We start from the raw sequence: 21,782 nt of genomic DNA on the forward strand, positions 1-21,782 counted from the left end.
TACACGCTAGTGAGATAAGGAGGGGACAGGGGGGACGTGGAGAGAGACAGAGGGTGGGAGAAGTAAGGGGAGAAAGATAGAGCCGGAGCAGAGGTGCACCTGAACGGGAGGGGAGGAGGTCGGATAGAAAAGGCCATATCAAGAAAAAAACCAAGGGTGCTCGGAGAGGTAAGAGGAGAGATAGCTGTAAGCTGATGTGATAAGGTTCATGGGAGTCGGCGTATGATTCAGGGAGAGGAGCAGACGCCGCAGAAAGAGGAGAGACAGCACGGCTGCATGTGATGCGTGCTAACCAGGAGGTGCAGGAGGCGACGGGGGTCAGTGCTTAATGAGGTTGGGCCTGATGAAACAAGTTACAGTTATGAATAATGAAAACAGGAGTAAAACAAGAGAGGGGAAAATGAAACAACTGTAAGTGGTGGAGCGGTGAGATAGAAAGGCAGGGAAGCAAAGGAAGGAGGGGGGGCAGTTAAAGACCAAACACACCTGAGGGAAAACAAGGGGGAAGAGGTTAAACACTGACATATGTTATTAAAAGCAGGGTGGAGAAGAGAGCTGGAGACAACAGGAGGTGGTGGGGGGTAAAACGAGCGGATGGAGGTGGGAAAAACAGAAAAGTCATTCCTTGGAGAACGGAGAGGAGGAGGGAGGGTGGTGCAGAAAAGCAAAGGATGACATATTTTGGTGAAATCGGGCCTGGAGAGATAAGAGATATTTGCAAAAGACAGGGGAGGGTTGGCGGTGGTGGAGGCAGTGGTGGTGGTGATGGAGTGTGGCTGGGGAGAAAGAGAGAGAGGAAAACATTACAGAGAGAGAAAAGGCAACATAGAAAGACAGCAGTGACAGTGGATGAGCTCTCTGCTGAAAGTGCTGAGGTAAGGAGGGGCGAGGAGGGAGCGGAGGGGGGGTAGAAATTGACCAAAGAGGGTTTTAAGGGGTTAGAGGGGAAATGGAGAGAGGGAAGGGATCGACAAGAGGAAGATGGAGCTGAGCGGAGAGACAAAAAAGGGGGGGGTTTAAATGCTGACAAATACCTACGAAGACGAGCGAGAGCATTTAAAATAAAAGATAAAAAATGACACGTGTAGAAGAGAGACAAAGGGGAATCGAAGGACAAGAAAAGAGGAAGACAACTCTTTCATGGTAGAGGAGGAGGAGGAAGAGAGGGGGGAGTCAGGGAAACAGACTGAAAGCACATTTTGAGAATTGCGCCTTCATTGAATTTTGAACTGTAATGGCTTGGCAAAACAATCCTGCCTGTATGCCAATAAACCTCCAGTGAATTAGGCAGGGAATGAGAGTGACAGAGGGGAAGGAGGGAAGGAGGGAGAAAGAGGCCGACAGACAGAGAGGGAGACTGAATTAAGGAGGGAAGGAGAGAATCAGAGTTATAAACAGACACACACGATATCTAAAGACGGGAAATGGAGAAAGAGAGGAACATACAACGGAGAGAGAGAGAGCAGAAGACATACTGACAAGGCAGAAGCTGGAAGAGGAATGGAATAAAAGATAGGCAGTGAGAGATCTGAGTAGAAATTGACCCAGAGACCTGCGTCAGGCCATCTACAATGTGGAGGAAATTACCATAAATGTGGCAGAGAGAGAAAGAGAGAGCATGTGATGCAAACATACACGGCATCACTAAGCAATCACAAGCATTTATTAGCCCTGCAGAAGGAAAAAAAACGAAAAGAAGGGGGTTCGTCGAAAAGTAAGAGGGTTAAAAAGCAAGCACTGCGTATAGGCAACCCGCTGCAGGCAGTATGTTGTATTAACAGTGACACTAGCAGAGTGGAGTCTAAGGAATCCAATACAACCGCACGCACTTACAGACACAAACACACACACACACACACACACACACACACAGTCACGCGCACACACACGCAGAGCTGCAGTGGCCATGCTGGGACATTAGCGATGACATTGAGACCCAGACTAAACCGAGCCAGCGGAGAGCGGAGAGTCTGTGGCCGGGAAGACATGCGGCAAGAGGGATGGACTGAAGGAATGAAAGATAGCCATACAGAGATGGAGGTGAACAGGAAGGCAGCAGAGGAGAGTGAGCTTGTCTCCAGGCAAAGAAATGCGGGGAGGGGGAGGCGGAGAGTGGGGGGGAGGAAGAAGGGAGTGGAGTAAAGGGGAGATGAGTGAAAAATTGAACAGGAGGATCATGGGGCAAAGAGGAGGTTTAAGGGAGGATGACAGGGTAAAAAAAAGATAAAGGAAGTGTGGAGTAAAAAGAAGTTATGAGGGGAAGTGAGGATGGAAGTTTGAAAGGAAACGAGGGCAGGAGCGAGCAGGGCAGTGAGCAGGCACACAGTATGGAGGAATGACACTCGAGAGGTACAAGCCAAAACCACGAGTCATTCTGGTTATTAATGATGTGAATTTGAAATGTAAGGTGAGTTTTTGTTTCACCAGCAGAATAGAAAAGAAAAGACTGATGCTGTTAGCTTTGTGTGGATGCATATCGTCAAAGTCAACTTCCATCCTGTTGCTGCCAGTGAACACGGCGTGGGGGAAAAATCACTTCCAGTACTGTTTGTAGTAATGCAGATAGCTGCTTGGAAAATTGGCGAATGAAGATCGTTTCTTCATGACGTGGACGCGCCAACATGCCAAAGGGCTGCTGGGTGACTGGCTGTACGACTCCAGTTTAATATCAAACCAGTTGGGGAACTGCAAAGGAAAAACTCAAGAGGGCGGGACTATTAACCAAACAGACCCTGGTCACCCCCAGTCAAATAGCGTTTATGTCTGCTCTACCTATTTAAAAACAGGTCCGAATAATAAACTAATCTCATACTAATAAGTCATATAATATTGGCATAATAGTGATATTCCGAGCCTGTGTCATTACAGGCCCAGGCTTGGTCAGTTTAATGTACTTTACTCAGAGTAAGCTAGTGCCTAAGTAGTGGTATCATGTAAGACGACTTAAGGCGTGATTCAAGGCTGATCAGGGCGACTTTTCTCCCAAATCTTGCCTTAAATCACAAGACAGGGCTTCAAAATAATAAAACACCACGCTGGCCTCGATATTCTTCTATCGAAATGTAACTCAAGGTTGTGAATTTAACAAGAAGCGATGAAAAAGCAAAGCTCACTCCAGATTTTGCATTGCACAGACCACAGAATGCACATCCCAAACAAAGACAGCGGCGCTCTTGTGATGATAAGCTGACTCTGGTAGTAGAGAGAAGGTGACTAGAATGAAGTTGAATAAAGATAGTGATTAGAAGAAGAAGGGGAAAATCAAAATGGAATCGTGATATGATGTCCAGGTAAGAAGTCTTCAGAGGTGAAGGTTTACAGGCAGTGTTTATCTCCTTCGCCTGCCAGCAACATTGTTCCACCCCACATACCATTATTTGTAATGCTAGCGGAGATCTCAGAGTTTCCAGAGATTCCAGCTAAGTCAGGCTACATTTTGGGGGAATGTGTACAAAATAATGCACAAGACAACTCAATATTTCCATTTAAATGGGAGGGTGCAGCCATGAATATTTCACTGTGAGTAAACATCATTTACAGTATGAAGCGCTGGAACAAGCTGATACAGAATATATAGTGTACACTGTGATACTGACAGACAGTTTGGAACAAGATGTTTTCTCCAACTTTAAAGCCACTTAAGTGGAAACAAGGAGAAAAGTGTGCGTTAGCTTCTGTAGCACCTTGCGCGTAACTCTTCGCACAATGCCACCCGACAACCAGCCAGCAAATCAGACTGACTCGTGGTTTTGGTTGTACCGTTGAACTCTTGATGCCTTGGCAGATGGGAGGGGAAGAGAAGAACAGAGGGATAGAGGAGAGAGGGGAGAGAGAGATGTGGAGGGACAGAGGGAGAGACGAAGAAGGAAGGAAAAAGCTGGGAAGCCGCCTGTAAGAAAGGGGGCCCCCACTGATACTCGCAGCACTTCCTCCCCTTTCCTCCCCCCTTTCCTCCCTCCCTCCCCCCTGTCTCACCTGCGCCTCGTTCTCCTTCAGCAGCCTGCGCGTGCGTGCCCCCCCAGGGTCGTCGGTCACGTTCAGGATCACCACACTCTTCTTCTCCCAGCCGATGAAAGAGCCATCGGTCAGGCCCTCCACCACCGACAGGAAATCCTGGTAGCCATGGTGACGCGTGGACACCACGGAAAAGGATGTCCAATCGTACTCCTCCAGCACCTCAAAGATGACCTCTAATTGGAGGGCAGTGGAGGAGCTGAACTGGAGAAAGATGGAACCTGATTCCTGATTTGGGAAAGAGAGCAGCAGATTTGGTTTAATATCACACTGTGAAATTCATCCCCTGTTGTTGTACTGCGTCTAAAATGCAGCCACAGTACAGTGAGTAAGTAACACACAGCATTTTCACTACAAAGAACTACAACTCTCTGGACTGCTCCATCTTTATGCACAACATCGAGGGCATCACGGGGCTTGAAGTTTTTATGGAGCAGCAGCACTCGTGCAGCCGCAGGGCTAAAACAGCTAGGATTGTTGCACGAATTCTCCCATGACGTCCAGGAGGGAGTATTTCTAAAAAGTCTGTTCAGGGGATGGGAGGGGATGAGGACTAGGCGAGGGTACATCTTCAAAGGAAGTTCATCAAAGTGCTACAATTTAATTCCTCAAGAGTAAAAGGCTAAAACAGTTATTTGTAAGCACAAATGCAACGCTTTTTGTTTCGTTTTTCCTCTTTTGGTCGTGAAAATCATGTGACATTAGTTTCTCTGATGCACATACACACACACACACATACTTATTCACTCATACACACACCCATGTCTGCTCATAGCCTCCCTCCCAGGAACATCAGAGGCAGAGCGACAGCCCCAGTTGGTGCCATTTACAGATCAAACACTGCAGAGTTTCAGCAGATCAGCGACCCTGACCTTCAACTTCCCCTCCGTCCCACCGGCACTTGCCCAAACCTTTTCTTCACAGAGAGGATACGCGACATTGTGACATTGTAAGTTGTTACGGCACTATAAGCAGCTCTCCCTTTATACTGCATTCATAGAGCTGTCAATCCATACTGCTTCAGCATACAGCACACACCTAATTAACATTGCTCCGCTCGCCAGCCCTCACATTTGAAGCTACACAATCACACGTCTGGGACATCTGCCCTCTTGTGTTCCTCTGATTCTCTCCTCTCTCTGTCTCACAAACACACACACACAATCAGACACACAAGCTGCAAACACTTCCTCTTCACTCTCGCACCCCAATCTCGACCTCCCTCCTCCTACCTGTGGCATCCTCCCCAGCCCCGCTCCCCCTCCTACAGCCACTATGGGCAGTCCTGTTTGTGCAGAGACAAACTCCAGCATGGGGGCCAAAGGACCCCAGGCCGTGCGAGGGGGCCTCTCCTCTTCATAGACCAGACCCTGCAGGGGCCGCGCCGCCAGCAGCTCACACAGCTGGGACAGCACCGTCTTAGGACTACTGTCGTTCACCTGGGAGGAGGAATGAAGAAAGAGAGGAGAAAAGATAAAGACAGGGAGACAAATAGAGCTGACCAGCTAGGGCAGTGTGTCTTTGACTTTGAGTTATTCATATGGAAAGTGCCTGTAGTATGCATGACATGTCTGGCTATCAATACAAACTGTGGTCAAAGTGCAGAGCCAGGCGCCCGCTCATTCAGCAGGGCCCACACACCGGCAGCAGTGTGCTGCTCATTCAGCTCAAATAATGGCAGTGAGAATGAATAATGGATGGTCATTGTTATTCCCTTCCTTCAAGTAAGGCTGGATGAGCAGTAGGTAGAGGAGACAGTGTCCAACCTGTAGCCAGATGACGTTAGCAGAGCCCCACTGGGTGACCACGCTCTCCCCCAGGGAGCCGTACACCCGGCCGAAGCCGGGGTAGAGCACCCTTCCCCCGGGCCCCGCCACCGCCGCCTCTGCCTGCACCGTAGCACCGGCGTGGATCACGGCGATGTTGAAGTTCATCATGGCCCCTGCATCACGCTCCCGCGGGCTGGGCCGGAGCAGGAGGTGGGGGGAGGCGTCCACCAGACCTGCCCACTCTGCCAGGACCAACAGGAGAGAGAGAGTAGGTATGGCGACCATGGCAACCTGCCGAGGGGGGGAGGCAGATATATATCGCACTAAGAGAGGGTGCCTGAAAGAAAGAGAGACAGCGAGAAGTAGGAGAAGAAGGTGAAGAAGAAGCAGGAGAAGAAGAGATTAAGTTAGGTGGGGTTTTTTTGTTTACAGCAATGTCCAGTACAGAGGACATCAAATCAAGAGACAGAAAGAAGGACAGAAGAAGGAGGTGTAGACAGAGAGAGTGAGAACGAGGAAGAGAGGAGGACAGAAACTGATCAGAGATTGCATACAGGCAAGACAGGGTAATGAATTCTGAATCCAATCATGGGGTAATAAAAGTTAGCTTTGGCTGGAGAAAACGCTGGACGAGGAATACGGAATGCAGAGGGGGGAGGAAAAACAATAGAGGGAAGGAAAGGAGAGCAAGACAGAGAGAAGATGAAATGGGTGCTATTTAGGCTGCAGGCTGAGAAGGAACAATATGAGGAAAAATAGAAACTGGCCGTTAGAGGGAAGGAGGGTGAGAGGGAGAGAGAGTTAATAGCAGACGGAGACAAAGATGGGGGCGGAGGTGGTTATTGTGCTGCATGAATGATAACAACAATTAAGATCACTGTAAACACACTCGCCCTCACACAGCTGCCTCCACGCACAGACACAATGCATGCAGGCGTTTGAATATACACACGCGCTCACGAGATAAATGCACGGCCACACTGTGCCCGCGGAGCAGCTTAATGATAGAGAGATACGAGGGTTAATGCAGTGCGCACAAACATGTACGCACACACTCGCACAAACAGGCACACGGAAAGATAATGACTACCTGGGAGATAGCAGGGTTAATATGTGAGCCGCACACACACACGCCAAAACACAGCACATCATTTTCAATTTACTTTTGGTGCCAACTGCCCTCCCTCTCTTTCTCCATTTCCTTCTCACTTTTCCCCCCTCCGCTCCTCTGTCTTTTCATATTCCCCATCTCTTCTCCCTATTTTCATGGCTTCAGGTACCAAACACAATTGCATTGATTAACAGGGGCCTGCTGACATAATATTCCCTCTAAAGTCACTCTGCCTCTCTGCGCCTCCACTCCCCCCCTCTCCTCCTCTCTATGTTTTTCGCTCCGTCTTCACCCGACTCTCCTCTCTTTGTCACAGTCTGCCGATTCCCTGACCCTGATCAGTCTTTTGGATAGAAGAAAAGAAGAGAGCGGGTGGAGAAGAAAGAGGAGGCAGGAGAGAAAGGGAGCAAAGAAGAAGGGGGGAAATGAATAGAACAGAAAGGTGCTGTAAATACAGGCCACAGATGGAGTGAGTGATTGATTGAGGGAAGGTGGCCGGGCAGAAGACGAGGAGGCAAGGAGAAAAGGAGAGGACAACATGTGGTGGGATGGTGGGATGATGGGATGGTGGGAGGTGGCGTTAAAGATGTGAGGAGAGTAGCAGGAAAAGAAATATTGATTACTGGGATGTGTATACGTGTTTGGCCTAAACAAATATGCTGCCAAACCTCCTGTTTTGAGTGACAGGGCTGTGTGTGATGGAGGTGGTGGGGGCTACACAGAAAGCTGTGGAATGAGAGGGTGTATGAGGGAGGCGGATGGTTTCGGGTAAGGAAAAGAGATGGAGGTGTGGAGAGATAGGGAGAGACAAACCTGTTAGTAGGAGAGAAGGAAAAGGAGAATGTAATAATGAAGAGGAGAGGGAGAAAAACAGGGCTTTGTTGTTTTTTTTTGTCTTCTTTAAGGCGAGGAAGACGTGGCAGGGAAGAATGGGAAGGACAGAGACGAGGGTAGAGAAAATGAGAGAGCCAAAAGACGAAGCCGCGGGAACATCATATCGTTTGGTGGAGCCGTATTCTGCTGTGCTGAGCTCTGAGCCATTAACTGTTAGGCCTGTCACTGTATTTCACTCTCATGAGGTGTTTACGTTGCACTGCTCAGCCAGCGTGTGCCATTCCATCACAGTGCGCCTTGTTGGAAGTGTGAACACAGTGCATTCGTATATACAGTATCCACTTTTTCCTGCAGAGCGTTCCCTGCCCGTTATTGAACGCGCCACTGCCAACGTCTCGCTGACGAGCGCCACAATAAAAGCAAAGTACAAGTAAATTATAATCAAATCCTCATCTAAATATATCTTACTATAGAGTTCATTATGTGTGTGAAATTCTGCAAACTGAATCATAAAAAGGCGTGCAGTGAGGGGGCTCTCTCACACACACACACACACACACACAGAAGGAAGAGGAATGTGGGAGAAAGAAAAAGAGAGATTACTGTTTCATTTGATTTGCGACCATAAATGAACCTTTTGTTAAAATGCAAATGTTCGCATTTTAGTATATTTTTTCTCCTTCTAGCTTTAAAAAAAACCCCGATCCTCTCCCGTCTTTGGAGCCGCTTCTAATTCAGCGGAGTGTATCCTGCATATATATTTGGCAAGGGACCGCCTGCAGCCCAGGGAATGTTTAAATTGGGATCAATTAGTCAGAAAGAAAAAAAAAAGGTCTATAGATGTCTGTTTTCCCTGATCGGCATTCAAGGTAAGGAATCGGTTAGTTATTGAGACATGAATAGCTCGTTTGCGATCAAGCGCAAAATGCAGATGGAGGGCAGGAAGTGATAAATCCATATACTGTGGGAATTGGAAGTGGAGGGACGTGACTACATTAAAGGGTTAGATGAACCTGCAGGCAGCAGGTATCGTCAGAAAATTCAAACTCATGCTGGATGTGATCCATACAGAACCAAGAAAAGTTTTTTCTCCTACAACTTTAACGGTTTTTCCGGTATGGACACAATCGTCGTTACAAACTACCTCCACTTCCAGACCTCCTAACATTACTAACGTTATACTGTGAGCAGATGAATAGCTATTTTGTGTGCAGTTACAGTAGGCCAACCACTGAATCAACTGCTGTCTTGTTTTTGGCCAAGTGCGTAAATGTGCTTGAATATAACTGTCTTTTATATCTCAACTCCAAGCAGCAACCTCAGAGGCTGAAAAACAAAGCCAAGACGCAAGACCCAAAAAATGCAGTTCTTCTAATGGCCACTGGAGGCTTGCTCCAGAGGTGAGTCAATCTCCATAGACTCCCATGTTAAAATGCCCGACTTTACAGCAGAATAGGGCTGGACGATGTAACAACTATGTACGATATATCCATATATTTTCAAGGAAGATTTAGACTACACCATTTATATCGATATAGGATCACATTGTGTTACATAACACATACCAGTGTGCATCTTTCCACTTTCACACAGCTCTCCATTGATACTCAGAGAGACACAGAGCTGCTCCTCTGTTTGTGTCCTGTGCTGCAAACCTTTAAACCTCTGTAGCTCCAGTGCCTTGTGCAAAAAGTTAACGTAGAAAATACCGAGATATATATCGTGTATCGGCAGTCAGCCTTTTAATACTGAGATATGAGTTTTGTCTGTATCGCCCAGCCCTACAGCAGAAATTAACATGTTTACAGCCTGGTACAAAAACAGCTTCGGTCTGTATCTCTCAACTGTGGGGGTGAATCTTTATATAACTCACCTGTTTGTATTTTTTTAAAGCTTAAAGTTACGCATAATTAAGGCCGGGCCACTTCGAGTGACAGGCTTCACCCTTGCTCCTCCACAGCACCAGCCTCCCACTCAAATATGGTCACTTCTGGTTACAAAAAACCAAGATGGCGACGGGCAAATTCTGAACTCGAGGCTTCAGAACAGGAGTTCACAAACCAATGGGTGACGTCACTGTAGCTACTTCCATTATTTTTACAGTCTGCTCTGTAGATGGATGCAAGGCAGTCAGGCTAACGTTACTAGCTAATGTTAGTTAACTTAAGCTACTATTTTCCGCCTACTAGCTCAGCGCTTTGGTTAGCAGAGGTCTGATGAAACACTATCAAAAATCTGTGTCGTTGTCACAGTTGCAGCCACAACTCAAGGCATGTCTAACACAATGCTTTAACGTGTATGTTTGAATTCAGTTGATTGCGCTCCTCCAGACTGAAGACGGAGGTTTTTGATCCACATCTGCTGCTGATTCTCAGTGAATTTTCCTTTTACATACATATGTTTGTTTGGGACATAAATTGGAGTTGGTATTCTTTGTCTCTAGTTGCCTTCCCTCCATCTGGACATCGCACTGATGTCTGACGTCATATGCAAAAGGCTATAGTCTTTTTTTTAAATGTGTGTGTGCTTTTTGAGGAGGATAATATTGTATTATTTGGATGATAATGTGTTCATTTTGGTTATTTGGGACATATCAGGACTGTATTATATTGTAATGTATTCTTCTCTTCAATGTGACTGCAAGAAGAAAAAAAGCTGGAATTGAAAAACCTTTCAAATTTTCTAAGAGTGCTTTCTTTGATGATTTTTTTTAGACTTAAAAACTTTGAATTTGCCAAGGCGCACGCACCCTCAATCATCATTTGCTGTCTAAATCATTATATCAGCACTTACACTAAAGTATTTGTATTGTACCGTGTTGATCTCTCAATTTGTCAATCACTGTAATAAGCAGCTTACTGTATCTACAGTATAATTATTTTTCCGCCGAGCCTGTTTAGTTTGTCTTTTTAAAACAAAGAAAGTGGCATTTACAGCACCACAGAAGCTGGCGTACATGCCAGCGACTGTTAGAAGCAAACTAAAAACACCTTCAGGAATATTTACCGAGTACTTAAGAGCAGGAATATTCTCAGGCTGACACAGACAGCTAATCAAGAAGATGAGAGAGAAAACATTCAGGCAGGCGAGCCAGTCTCCTCTATCTCTTCCAAAAAAAACCTGCCAGCCAGTGCTTCACAATCAAAACACATCTCATCATATCTCCACTTAAACATTTCATTTACACTGCATGATGTGCTCGCTGATTCCACATGATTTCCTATAGGAATTAATGGGTACTGTATGTGCAGCTTTGGCAACAACTTCTTCACCGGTTTAAAAATTGTCAAAAAAGGTTTGCAGTTTTTGTGTAGCTGAAGGCAAATCAACTGCTTTGAAGGTATATCCCTCTACAGAGGATTACACTGAAGCCTATATTATTCCCGCAAACTCCAAAGAGACAAAAAAAAAGTTGTATAGCCTCTAAACACAAAATGAAAAATTGATTCTTGGTGTCAGTGCGATGCTCGGAGAACATTCACAATGTTTTAGAGTATCAGATCCCCTCCTTCCCCCCTCAACTGTACGTGCTACAGCTGCAGCGAGCGCCTGCGGTGACTCTGGAAGAATGACTCGTGGGAGAGGAGGGGAGCCGCTCGGGTAGAAGTCAGTCGCTGGCATCCACGCCTCCCTGAGCCCCCCTTTCGCACTGAACTCCAATGGAGGCAGAGTGCCAGACCTTGTGCTGCATCGGATCTGCTGGGGGAAACGTGAATGGGGAAGGAAGGAGTCTGTGGAGTCTGGAGTGTGGACTTGTGGAAGTGCAGTGTTCAGCGTTGTGTTTACCCCACGTCGGGGCTCTGCTGCTTCATTCCATTCTGTCATGCAGAGTAATGGACCTGCTCCCTGCTGCCTATGGCACAGGCTGCACTGAATCAGCCCGGGCAGCTTTCCACGGCCAACACAAAACATCTGAAATGTATGCAGGCTAATATATAGTCTACTGTACAGCATTAGAAGAAATTGCAGCGTCTGTGTGAGTCACTAGAATAAGAAACCCTCCCCTGAAGATGAAGACTCCATTTTTTTCTTTTTTCTTTTTCTATTCGTCCACATTTAAGACCGCAGTGTGCTCGAGAACACTGCTGCATGTAGCCTCTATAATTTCCTTGGGTCCATAGCTGTGCTATAGTAAAAGATAAGATAAAGTGCCAGCACAGTGTGTTGCCCACAGTGTGCATATATGTGAGTGTATCAATGTCTGTGTGTGTGTGTGTGTGTGTGTGTGTGTGTGTGTGTGTGTCGTGCGGGGTAATATGGCAGTGTGGGGGAGCGGAGGAATGAAGAGAAGAGTGCAGCTGGAGCTCAATGCTCCTCGTGTTAATTGGCCCATACTTCAATCACAGCCACTGGAGTGTGTCCTCTCTGACGGAACATATCCTCTCTCCTTCTCTTTCTCCCTTCCCCAATCTCTCCCTCTCTCTGTCCTGCTGCACTTGTTCACCCACTCATACACTCGCTCATTGACACACACACACACACACACTGCTTCACTCAGTCTCGGTCACTTGATTTGGTCTGTTTCACTTGTTCATTCATTTTTTCCCCCATTCATTCATCCATTCACCGCACTCTGCACCATCTCTCTTTCACCAACTCCCCCCTCCAACAACTCCTCGCCTGTTTTCCTCCAGCCCTCCCCCATTCTCTCCCTCCCCACATGTCTTTGTCCTGTACTTCTTTCACTCTCTACTTCCTCCCCTCCCTCACTTCCTCCCTCTCTCATATCTCCCTCTTTCTCTCTCTTTGATCCCTGTCGAGTAGAAGAGCCACCAGGCAGGCGAGCGCCTCTTGTTCCCATTGTGCATAGTGAGCAGAGTGATCGGCGAGTAGCGCAGCGTGCAGCAGCAGGGCGTACAGTGCTGTGTGGGGTTTTTTTACTGCATGGCTGTAAACAGCAGTAGTAAAGCGTGCTGCTGCTGCTGCTGCTGCTGCTGCTGCTGCTGCTGCTGCTTTCGCCTCCCTCGGACGTGATAGCCGTGGCTATCATAAACGTTCAAGTGACACAACGACTGAGCCATCTATCAAACCCTTGTGACACCAGGTCCTCACAGGGAAACATGACACATCATATTTGTATGAATTACACATGCCACAGGCTGATAACCAGATTAGAGCTGGTCGCTTTCATAAACTTGACATCATTTTTTATGCCAAACAGTTAAATTTGCAGGGCGAGCTGATAGGGAATATGAAAATAAATTGCGGATTACAAATTTAAGACAAATAGAACACACTCACACAAACACACACACACACAGGGGAACATAAATATCAAACGGTGTTTTTTTTGTCCAAGAGGACTGAAATTACTGCTACTCTCTTCTTTCTATTTTTCTGTTTCACAAACAGGCGGCACAGTGGTGCAGTGGTTAGCACTGTGGCCTCACAGCAAGGCGGTTCTGGGTTTCAACCCACTGGGCCCTTTAGCGTAGAGTTTGCATGATCTCTCCCTGTTAGCGTGGGTGTTCTGCGGCTTCCTCCCACAGTCCAAAGACATGCAGGTTACATTAATTGGTGACTCTAAATTGCCTGTAGGTGTGAATGTGAGCTTGCCTGGGTCCAGACCTTGGAATCCGCCCACTCCACAGAGTCGACTGATTTATCTGGCTTCCGGTTACTCTGTTAAAATAAAAACCAGCAATGAGTGCTGCAGGGGGACTAACTATCAGCCAATCAGCGCCACAGGCAGGACTCAGGGCCTGTGCCCACATAGCATTTCTTTCTTAACGCCAGTGTCCATTTTTAATTGTTCCCAATGATGACAGAGCACATGCAGCCACCTTGAGAAAAGGCAATTTGTGGGAGCAGTTCAGCCGGACACTGAATGTTTGCTGGTGAGTGTTGTGCTTTTATCACTGTATGCTCTGTTAGTGTGCTGTTAACTGTGTTGTCAACCCTCTGTTAAAGTAGCATTATGTTAGCTACCTAGCTAACATTAATGTCAAGATATTGTTGTCATACAAACTCAACTACATGTGGAGCATCATTGAAAAAAGAGCTGGAAGTGCTTTTTTATGAAGCGCTAGGATGAACCACTCCCCAGCGCCCTGCCATCGCTTTTCCGCCAAAGAATAAGTCGATGTGGACACAGGCCCTTACACCGTTGTGTGTTAGTACCAGTGAGGAGTAATAAAAACAAAGGTAACCAGTGTAATAGATACCACAATTGAGGCTGTTCTAAAAGGACATGTCTTCTCGATATTACCCAGCATTAAAGTTTGTTTTACTTCGCTTTGCTTCACTCTTAACTCTCTCGCCGGCACTCCGTGTTGTCACTGTTATAAGATAGAGGGCGCTGTTACACATCTTGTGAAATAGAACAGCACTGCCATGTCCAAAAAAGAAAGGAAGAAGATCCGCTCAAAATCAGAAAATGATGTAGCAGCTTGTAAACTGCACGACAATGCTGGGGCCGACGGAAAAGTCTACGGTTGCATGGTCTCAAACTGCGACAATTCCTGTTTTGAATCCCATTTGGACTCAGACAAACAAATTTGGTGGGATGAAACAGGATCGTCATGACAGAGACAATAATACACGGACAAGGCAACCATAGAGGAGAGGGAGACAACAGTATTGACACTGAATGTGACAACGTGTTCTGTTACACTTCAAAGAGAATATTATTTTCATTATTATTATCATTATTTTTTCATTTATACAATTCAAACTGACGTAAGGAAATGAGAAAAAACAAAAAATGGTAAATGTGAAATTTATTTTATACTTGAAAATGACTGTCCTTGACAAAAATATATTTTTCTCAGCTTTTTGTCTGAAATGTTGGGTTTTTTTTTTTTATGAAATGCACAAATTCAAGTGTAAAGAGGGACTGGAATGAGACATGTTTAAAAACAGAAGGTCTCTTCTTTAGTTTCATGTATATACTGTTCACATATTCATAGAGCAAATTATTCTGTGGGTCTAGAAAGATAAGTGAGTATGATAAAAAAAAATGCTGGCGGTGGCTGGCAACTTAAAAATAATACTCTGGTGGGGAAAGTGTTGAAAGCCCAGAAAATACAGTATGTTGACATGGTTACACATCAGTATGGACTTAAAATGACGTTAGATTAAGCCGATATGTTTTTCTAGTAATTGGTTAAGAAAAATCCAAACCCCCTCACCCTGAAATCAGTTCAGTGTGGACAAAACATCAGACTGGAGATGGAAGCAGAGTGTTAACAGGTTGACACTTCTCTCTGATATGAGGCAAAATGTGAGCGTGACTGGTTGTGTGTCTCCATGTGTCAGCCCTGCTGTGATTACATGGCGACCTGTTCACGGTGTACCCCGCCTCTCACCCAGTGTCTAATCAGGTCCAGCCCCCCACGACCGTGTAAAGGATAAGCTTTGACACCGGAGCCCCTTTCAACACTCATTACTGTAAACTGTATTCCAGTCAACCAACCATCACTCCATACCAGGCAACACATCCACTGATATTAGATTACTTATCAAACTGTCACTGGCGTAACCCTTCCATATCACCGCTCACTAATCAATATCTTCGACAGTAACCGCACTTTACTATCTCTTAAATTTATTAGCATGGTTATTCCTAAAGTCTCCACCTCATTGATGCCAAAGATGCTAAAATTCCTCACCTTCATCCCGTTATTATCCTTTAAAGTGTCTGATCACTGCACCGCTTTTTAAACTTGCTTCTCCTGAACACTGTTCGTACTGTTGTTGTGTATAATGTGTATATTGTGATGTTTCTAATTTTGTCTAATGTTGATTTACTGCACCAGCTGCATCTATGTTTTTTAACGTCTTGTATCCTGTTGCTGCCTCTTCACCAGCTCGTCGGTGACTACGTCCACATGCACAAAATAATCTTTTTTTTGCCCTTATTCCGAAAAAAAGCAACATTACAACTAAGTCAGGAAAAATCATATTCCTACTCAAAGGGTCCTCTCAAACCATATTAAGATATGGAGCCCCTTTCTGGACCTTTTGATTCACTACAGGAGCCCTCGATAAAGAATGTGTTACCTATAAATCTTGCCTGACAGCAGACAGCCCCTCTTCCCTCTCTTTCTACATGTGTTTGAGTAATCAGTACAATTATATGGTGAAGTTCTGGTAGCTTCCCTCCTTTACCTGAATGTGTCTTGTAACCTGTAATCGTATGGATGGGTGGGCAGGACGGTACGGATGGAATCAAGAATTTGATTTCAGGTTGTCAGTATATATGATGAACAGTGTTTCTTTATAGTCGGGGAGGAATGGTTGGATTGATGTCAGATATACATGTTTTGTATCTTCGTTGTGGGATAAATACATTGAAAATCAGTAAAACATATTAACACATATGTACACAAAAGAAAAGAATATTCGTTGAATACTCTTGTTCACATGCAGCCGTGAATGCTCCAATCAATGTGCCCTAACATGTTGTTTATCACGACAAAATATAGGAAACCACCTTCTTCAAAAGGTCGGCACTGTGATATTTGTGCATATCCAAATTATGGGTGGGCGATATATGGCCCTAAAATAATATCATGACATTTCATTGTATTTTTGTGATAACGATATTCTTGATGATATGACAAATTAGTAAAAATTAATATTTTATTACTAATCTAGGTAATAGACAAAATAAAATGATATAGTTTTACAGTTTGCCTTCAAATATTAAGTAAAAACTAAACAAAAATGATCTCTCATTTCTTTAGTTTGTAAACAACAACAGTAACTCAGAGTGAGATTCAGATCCTGTATACAAAATTAATAACAACAAAATAAAGTCTACCACAAATTACACATTAAAACAGCTCCCAAATACAAAAAATGTACCCTGGGATGTATAAATATAAATCAACAGGTGATTTCATTCTCTTTAAGAAAAATCCTAAATGACTGAGTTGGGTTTTTTTCCACCTGGACCTTTATGCTCTGCCATTTCTCCTCTAATCATCACACTGTAACCTGTGACAGGCTGTTATGATACCACAACTATCACACATTCACATATATGGAGTTTTTTGTCGAGCCACAAGCATCACATAGGTTTACATTACCAAAGGTTTATGACAAAATCACTTGACGACACCGACTCCCATGTGCGCACAGCGAGAGAAAAGAGGGAGAGACACTGTGCTGCTGCCAGAGGAGCCGCTGACTGAGTTCCCTCTGAGCGGTAAGTCACTAAAAGAGTCTGAGAAGTCCGGAGCTGTTCATAAAACATTCAGGACGCCACAGTTTATTCCACACTACTGAAGCTCCTCCTCTTTTTGGAACCACCAAGGAGTCTGTAATAATTTCACTTTCAGCCATGCTTGTTGTTGCATATTTGTTGAAGTATCACAATATGAATTTTTCACATCATTCTAAAAACTATACCGGTATTATTAGCTGTGTCTCAATTCAGGCGCTGCAGCCTTTAAGGGACGCGGCTTTCACGGTCTACGTCAGCCACATCCTTTGAAGACCGCATCAGCCAAACCGAACACTCTCCGAAATGGGACAGTCTAGTCTGCTGGTCTGATTTCCTTGTTGCATCACCAGCTGTTCTCACCCCGACCCGTTGGTGTTGCTGTTACCTAGCAACCAGCTGGACTTGACAAAAGAAGGAGTAAGCTAGTAAGTTACTTAGCCCTAAATCATGGACCCAGAGATTGTTATTATATATATATTTTTATTTAATACTTGAGGAGATGATTCATTACCGGAGACATCGCCATTTGATATATTTCAGGCTGATGGACCGTTTTTTAAGTTAACTTATTAAATTAAGATTGTTAAAGCTAGTTAACTGTTAGTTAACTTCACTTAATATATAATCGTCACGGATGCACAATGCATCTTGGGATAGGCTGGGCCATGAAGGATTCATCTGTTGCATCCTCCAAATTCTGGGAAAGAAGGCTGCATTTCTCGGCTACATCTGAAGGAGCCTTCGAAATGGGACGGCCTTGGTCGCACCGATGTGACACAATCGGTCTTCAAATGCAGCCTTCGAAGCCTGCAGCCCCTGAATTGAGACACAGCTGTGAACAAGATGATATAACACAACCCTAATCCAAAACCTGTTGATATCCAAGTCTTTCATAATGTTTTAAAGTGGCTGTTCTCCTTCTGACCAGAAATGTGGGCTTTTCTTTTGGGCATGCATCTCCACCATAGCCTTGCAAGCTGTTGGCTTGTTGGTTTGTTTACAACGTATCCATGACAACACACAGAGCTGACATAAACAGGCAGGAGGCTGTGTGTCACGAACTGCTGTAATAACCCTAATGGAGGCACATATGGTGAATTCTCTGTAAACACGTCCATAGAATGCTCCTAAAAGCCGTCTAATACAGATATGTCCGACATGTCTTAATCGGAAAATGCCTCATTCTGAAAAAAGACATAATTCAGAATATCTATATATAGTTTACATGATTCGGATCAAATTCTGAATATTGTCATATTTGTAATATTAGTGGAGTATCAGTGTGCATGTAAAGGTAGTCAGTGTGAATGAGAATTGGTTCTCAATTGACTTATCTGGTTAAATAAAGGTTAAAAAAGGTGTTATGGATAATGGATGGACGGATGTTGAACAAATAAACACTGTGTAATGTGTCAAATGAAAGTACACTGTGTTGTAATTTTGCATTCTCTCCTGCATCTAGCTGCAAATTCAAAAAATATTATTTCATATCGTGTACTGTTACAGTAAAGGTAAACGTGAGATCTCCATTGGCTCTGCATGACACATTCTCCATTTGTCCTTTCTGTATTTTGTAACCTTTTACGAGAACAAAATGAAACAGTCACCTTGACGTCTACCTTTGTTTCTTCAGTGCAAAACAGCATTTTATTCTGACATTTCAGGTCCCCTTTAATTTCCATGTGGTCGTAACAAAACGAATCTCACTCCAAAGTTCAGAGTATCTTGCCTTTTTTTTTTTAAATTCAAATGTTATTTTTCACAGGGTTTCGGATTAAACACTTTTGCCAAGAGACAGTGTCGATTAATTGGACTTCGCTTCTGTACGTTCAGAGAATGAATTTCATTATTTGAATGGGAGGACACTCCTTGTTTCTCTTCCCTCTATGGATTGATGGAAATGAGATGAAGCTGACCCTGGACGCTGCCACACTGTAGCACTAACAATTCTCTGACCTCATTTTTCAACAAAAAAGAAAACGTCTTAGTGCTACCCACTGTGCTTTTTTCAAACACGAGACACGAGGAGCAGCGACTGGAAATCACATCATTACGGATGATTATTACTGAAATATTTGACATTACCACATCTCATCTCTCCAAAGCTCAGAGTATATAATTATCTAATTGGAGAATGTGCTTAATTTTGCTTTAATACAGCCTCGCACGTCTAGTCACTGCAGCAATGCTCGAAAATGAACTCGTGTAACCTGAGAGAGGAATCAGCTGATAAAAATAAAGGCCTGTCAGTTGTTTCACTTTGCTTTGTAATACAGCCTTGGCATCTTGAGGTTTTTTTCTCCACTTTGTTTGTGCGTGAGTTTGTGTGTGTGTGTGTTTTATCTTTCAACCTCCTGTCATTCATTTAATCCTCAGGACACTGCAAGCTCACGCTCGCACATACACGCTATATTTTCGGTTATACAGGCTGCATAAACAACGTCAATTTGTGTGTGAATGATGCACAGAAATATTTCAAGACTGTCTCTATTTTATCGTCTCCCTCCCTTACACACACACACACACACACCTACACATCCATTCAGAAAACAGCTACAAATGGTTTACTACCCTCATGAGTGTTGAGACATAAATATCAGTGGGGTCATATCCTTTCATGTGGAAAGGCCAGCGTCTGGGGATCTTGCATCAGGAATTCACGCGACAGAGTGCTGGGTATTATTTCAATAAGCCTAACTGGCCTATACTTACTTGACTTGAATGAATAAAAATGGTTTTATAAGGAGACTACATAGTTTGTATGCCCACTGCCAATGCTTGTATAATATAAGTGCTTACTTTAAGGCTGGCCAAGGAGTAAGAATATTTCATCCCCCCGCCTCATCACCTGACATCTAATACAGCTGGGAGCAGAGGACTGCAGCGCTGCTCCCTGGCCAGCCCCCCTCTGGTCCCAGGTTGACTCTAACCACATAATTTACTGAATTTAATGTACATATAAATTGTTTTCTTTAGTTGCTCTTCTTCCCGAATCCTCTGTCAAGATTACAACGCACGACCTGGGGGATTATCTTATTATGTTTGTTTTAAAAGGAATAATTTGTCACTGCTCAACCTCTTACAGGCATCCAGAAACTCTGAGGGCTTTGTGTTTGGGGGGAAAATAGCTTCAATATCACAGCGCTATCAATGCAGCGCAATCATCTAAGAATAAACATGCATTCCCGCTGTGCATTTACATAATGTACTGTACATTCATGAATGAAATGCTTGGCTGATTGTTGTGGGGTTTTTTATGCAAGCATTGAGATTGAAATCAGGAACAAATTGGATGAAAGATTCTCAGCAGATGGGACGAGACGGTCGAAATAACTCTGAGAATGTTCAAAATTTAGTGAAATCATGTTAAAGCACGGAGCAAATGCTCAGTTTTTCTTTTAACAATAATGTTAAACGGATTATTTTCTCATTCCATTTTGAGCCAGTTGTCGCAACGCCACTGTGTTGCTCCACTCTGCTTGCACCAGCGCTTCCATTAATTCCCTCATTGATTGGCCAGACACTGGGATCACCTAGCCAGATCTAAATCAGTCACTAATTAAAAGAGCAAGATGAAAAGCAGCCGACACTGCAGCCCTTCAGGACCCGTAAGGTGAAACATTCTGTAACAACTACAAACTAGGAAGCTGCTCGAGACTCTCGGCAGAAAAAGGAGCACCTAGCTCTGCATAGTAATGATTCACAATCTTATTCTGAGGATAAACAGATTAAACTGGTGTGGGAAACCTTCGCTGATAACTATCGCGCCTTTGTACAAGGTCACACACAAGCAGACGTTAAACGTATGGAGGAATGTGCGCGGATCACATCTACACACGCACACCCAAACATTTAAGAATGGGAGGGAAACGGCAAGGAAGTCTCCTTCAGCAGCAGATGCCACATGTTGCTGAAGTCGAGCCGGATTGTGTCTGCTTAAAACCTAACGCTGCAATGTCACAATGTTGTGCACAGGTTTCAGCTGCGTTCACAGCACATCTGGCTCTGCCCCCGCTCATAAGCAAAGGTGTTAGAAACACTTCTGTCAGCCTATCCTATAAACGTTGGTGGATCAGTTTGGCTCAGGAAATGCACTCCCATGCAGGCAGAAGCCCGACAGAGAGAGAGGAATCTGAGGATTGAGACCAGTGAAGCTTTTTTTTTTCTTTTCCTCAGCGCAGCCTCAGATGATTCTCAAGAGTAGAAGGTGATGAGAGGTTAGTGAAGGGAATGTCAGAACCCCACTGTGTTGTCTTCACACAAAGACAGAAGCCCATTAATCCTGTGCTGATTGTTTCACAGCAACAAATATAAAATATCTCTCAAGTCTTGACACATGAAGCAACAGTATCTCATCATCAGAGAGGTGTTCAGTAGTCTGAGATGGCCACAGCTCTTTATGGCGCTTTCACATCGTATTGTGCTGCGCGTAATTACGAGCAGCTGGGAGGGAAAACTGTTCATATCATGAGATATCAGAAATTTCTGACAGCTAGGATTTTCTACTTGAAGAAAAGAACTACTCAAGTGTGTAAAAAAAAAAGCTAAAATGGCTAAAAAGCCACCATCTGACAGTTTGGTTAAGTAAGCCATTTTAATTGGACGGACAGGGCAGTATATCGATATTATATTGATATCATGATATGAGACTGGATGCTGTCTTTGAGTTTGGATATCGTAATTAGGTTGGGTTCTTTCAAGGGTACCAGCCGAATGACGAGGGTAGCTTAGTTCAGTTTATTTGCACATACATGTATAGGAAATACAGGGAAAAGAAATTAAAAGGGCGAGGTTAGAAGCCAAAAATACCTCATGACGATACCTCCCCAATCAAATAACAACAATCATACATGAAAAGAAAAAGATAACAAGGAAGACTGCATGG

The 21,782-nt window shown here is 44.4% G+C and overlaps 1 protein-coding gene across 1 annotated transcript in view; it reads right to left on the reverse strand.

Annotated features, from left to right (window-relative positions):
* The window catches only part of LOC126391796 (glutamate receptor ionotropic, NMDA 2D), a 64,524-nt gene that overhangs the window by 32,884 nt on the left and 9,858 nt on the right, over positions 1 to 21,782 (reverse strand). The window contains exons 2-4 of the mRNA XM_050046737.1: positions 5,781 to 6,120; positions 5,247 to 5,453; positions 3,976 to 4,242 (exon numbers count right to left, since the gene is read on the reverse strand). Of these exons, the coding sequence (XP_049902694.1) occupies positions 3,976 to 4,242; positions 5,247 to 5,453; positions 5,781 to 6,068 (762 nt within the window). The 5' untranslated portion in view covers positions 6,069 to 6,120. The remainder of the gene's footprint in view (positions 1 to 3,975; positions 4,243 to 5,246; positions 5,454 to 5,780; positions 6,121 to 21,782) is intronic.

The sequence above is a fragment of the Epinephelus moara genome, chromosome 6 (genome assembly GCF_006386435.1).
Source record: "Epinephelus moara isolate mb chromosome 6, YSFRI_EMoa_1.0, whole genome shotgun sequence".
Taxonomy (NCBI): domain Eukaryota; kingdom Metazoa; phylum Chordata; class Actinopteri; order Perciformes; family Serranidae; genus Epinephelus; species Epinephelus moara.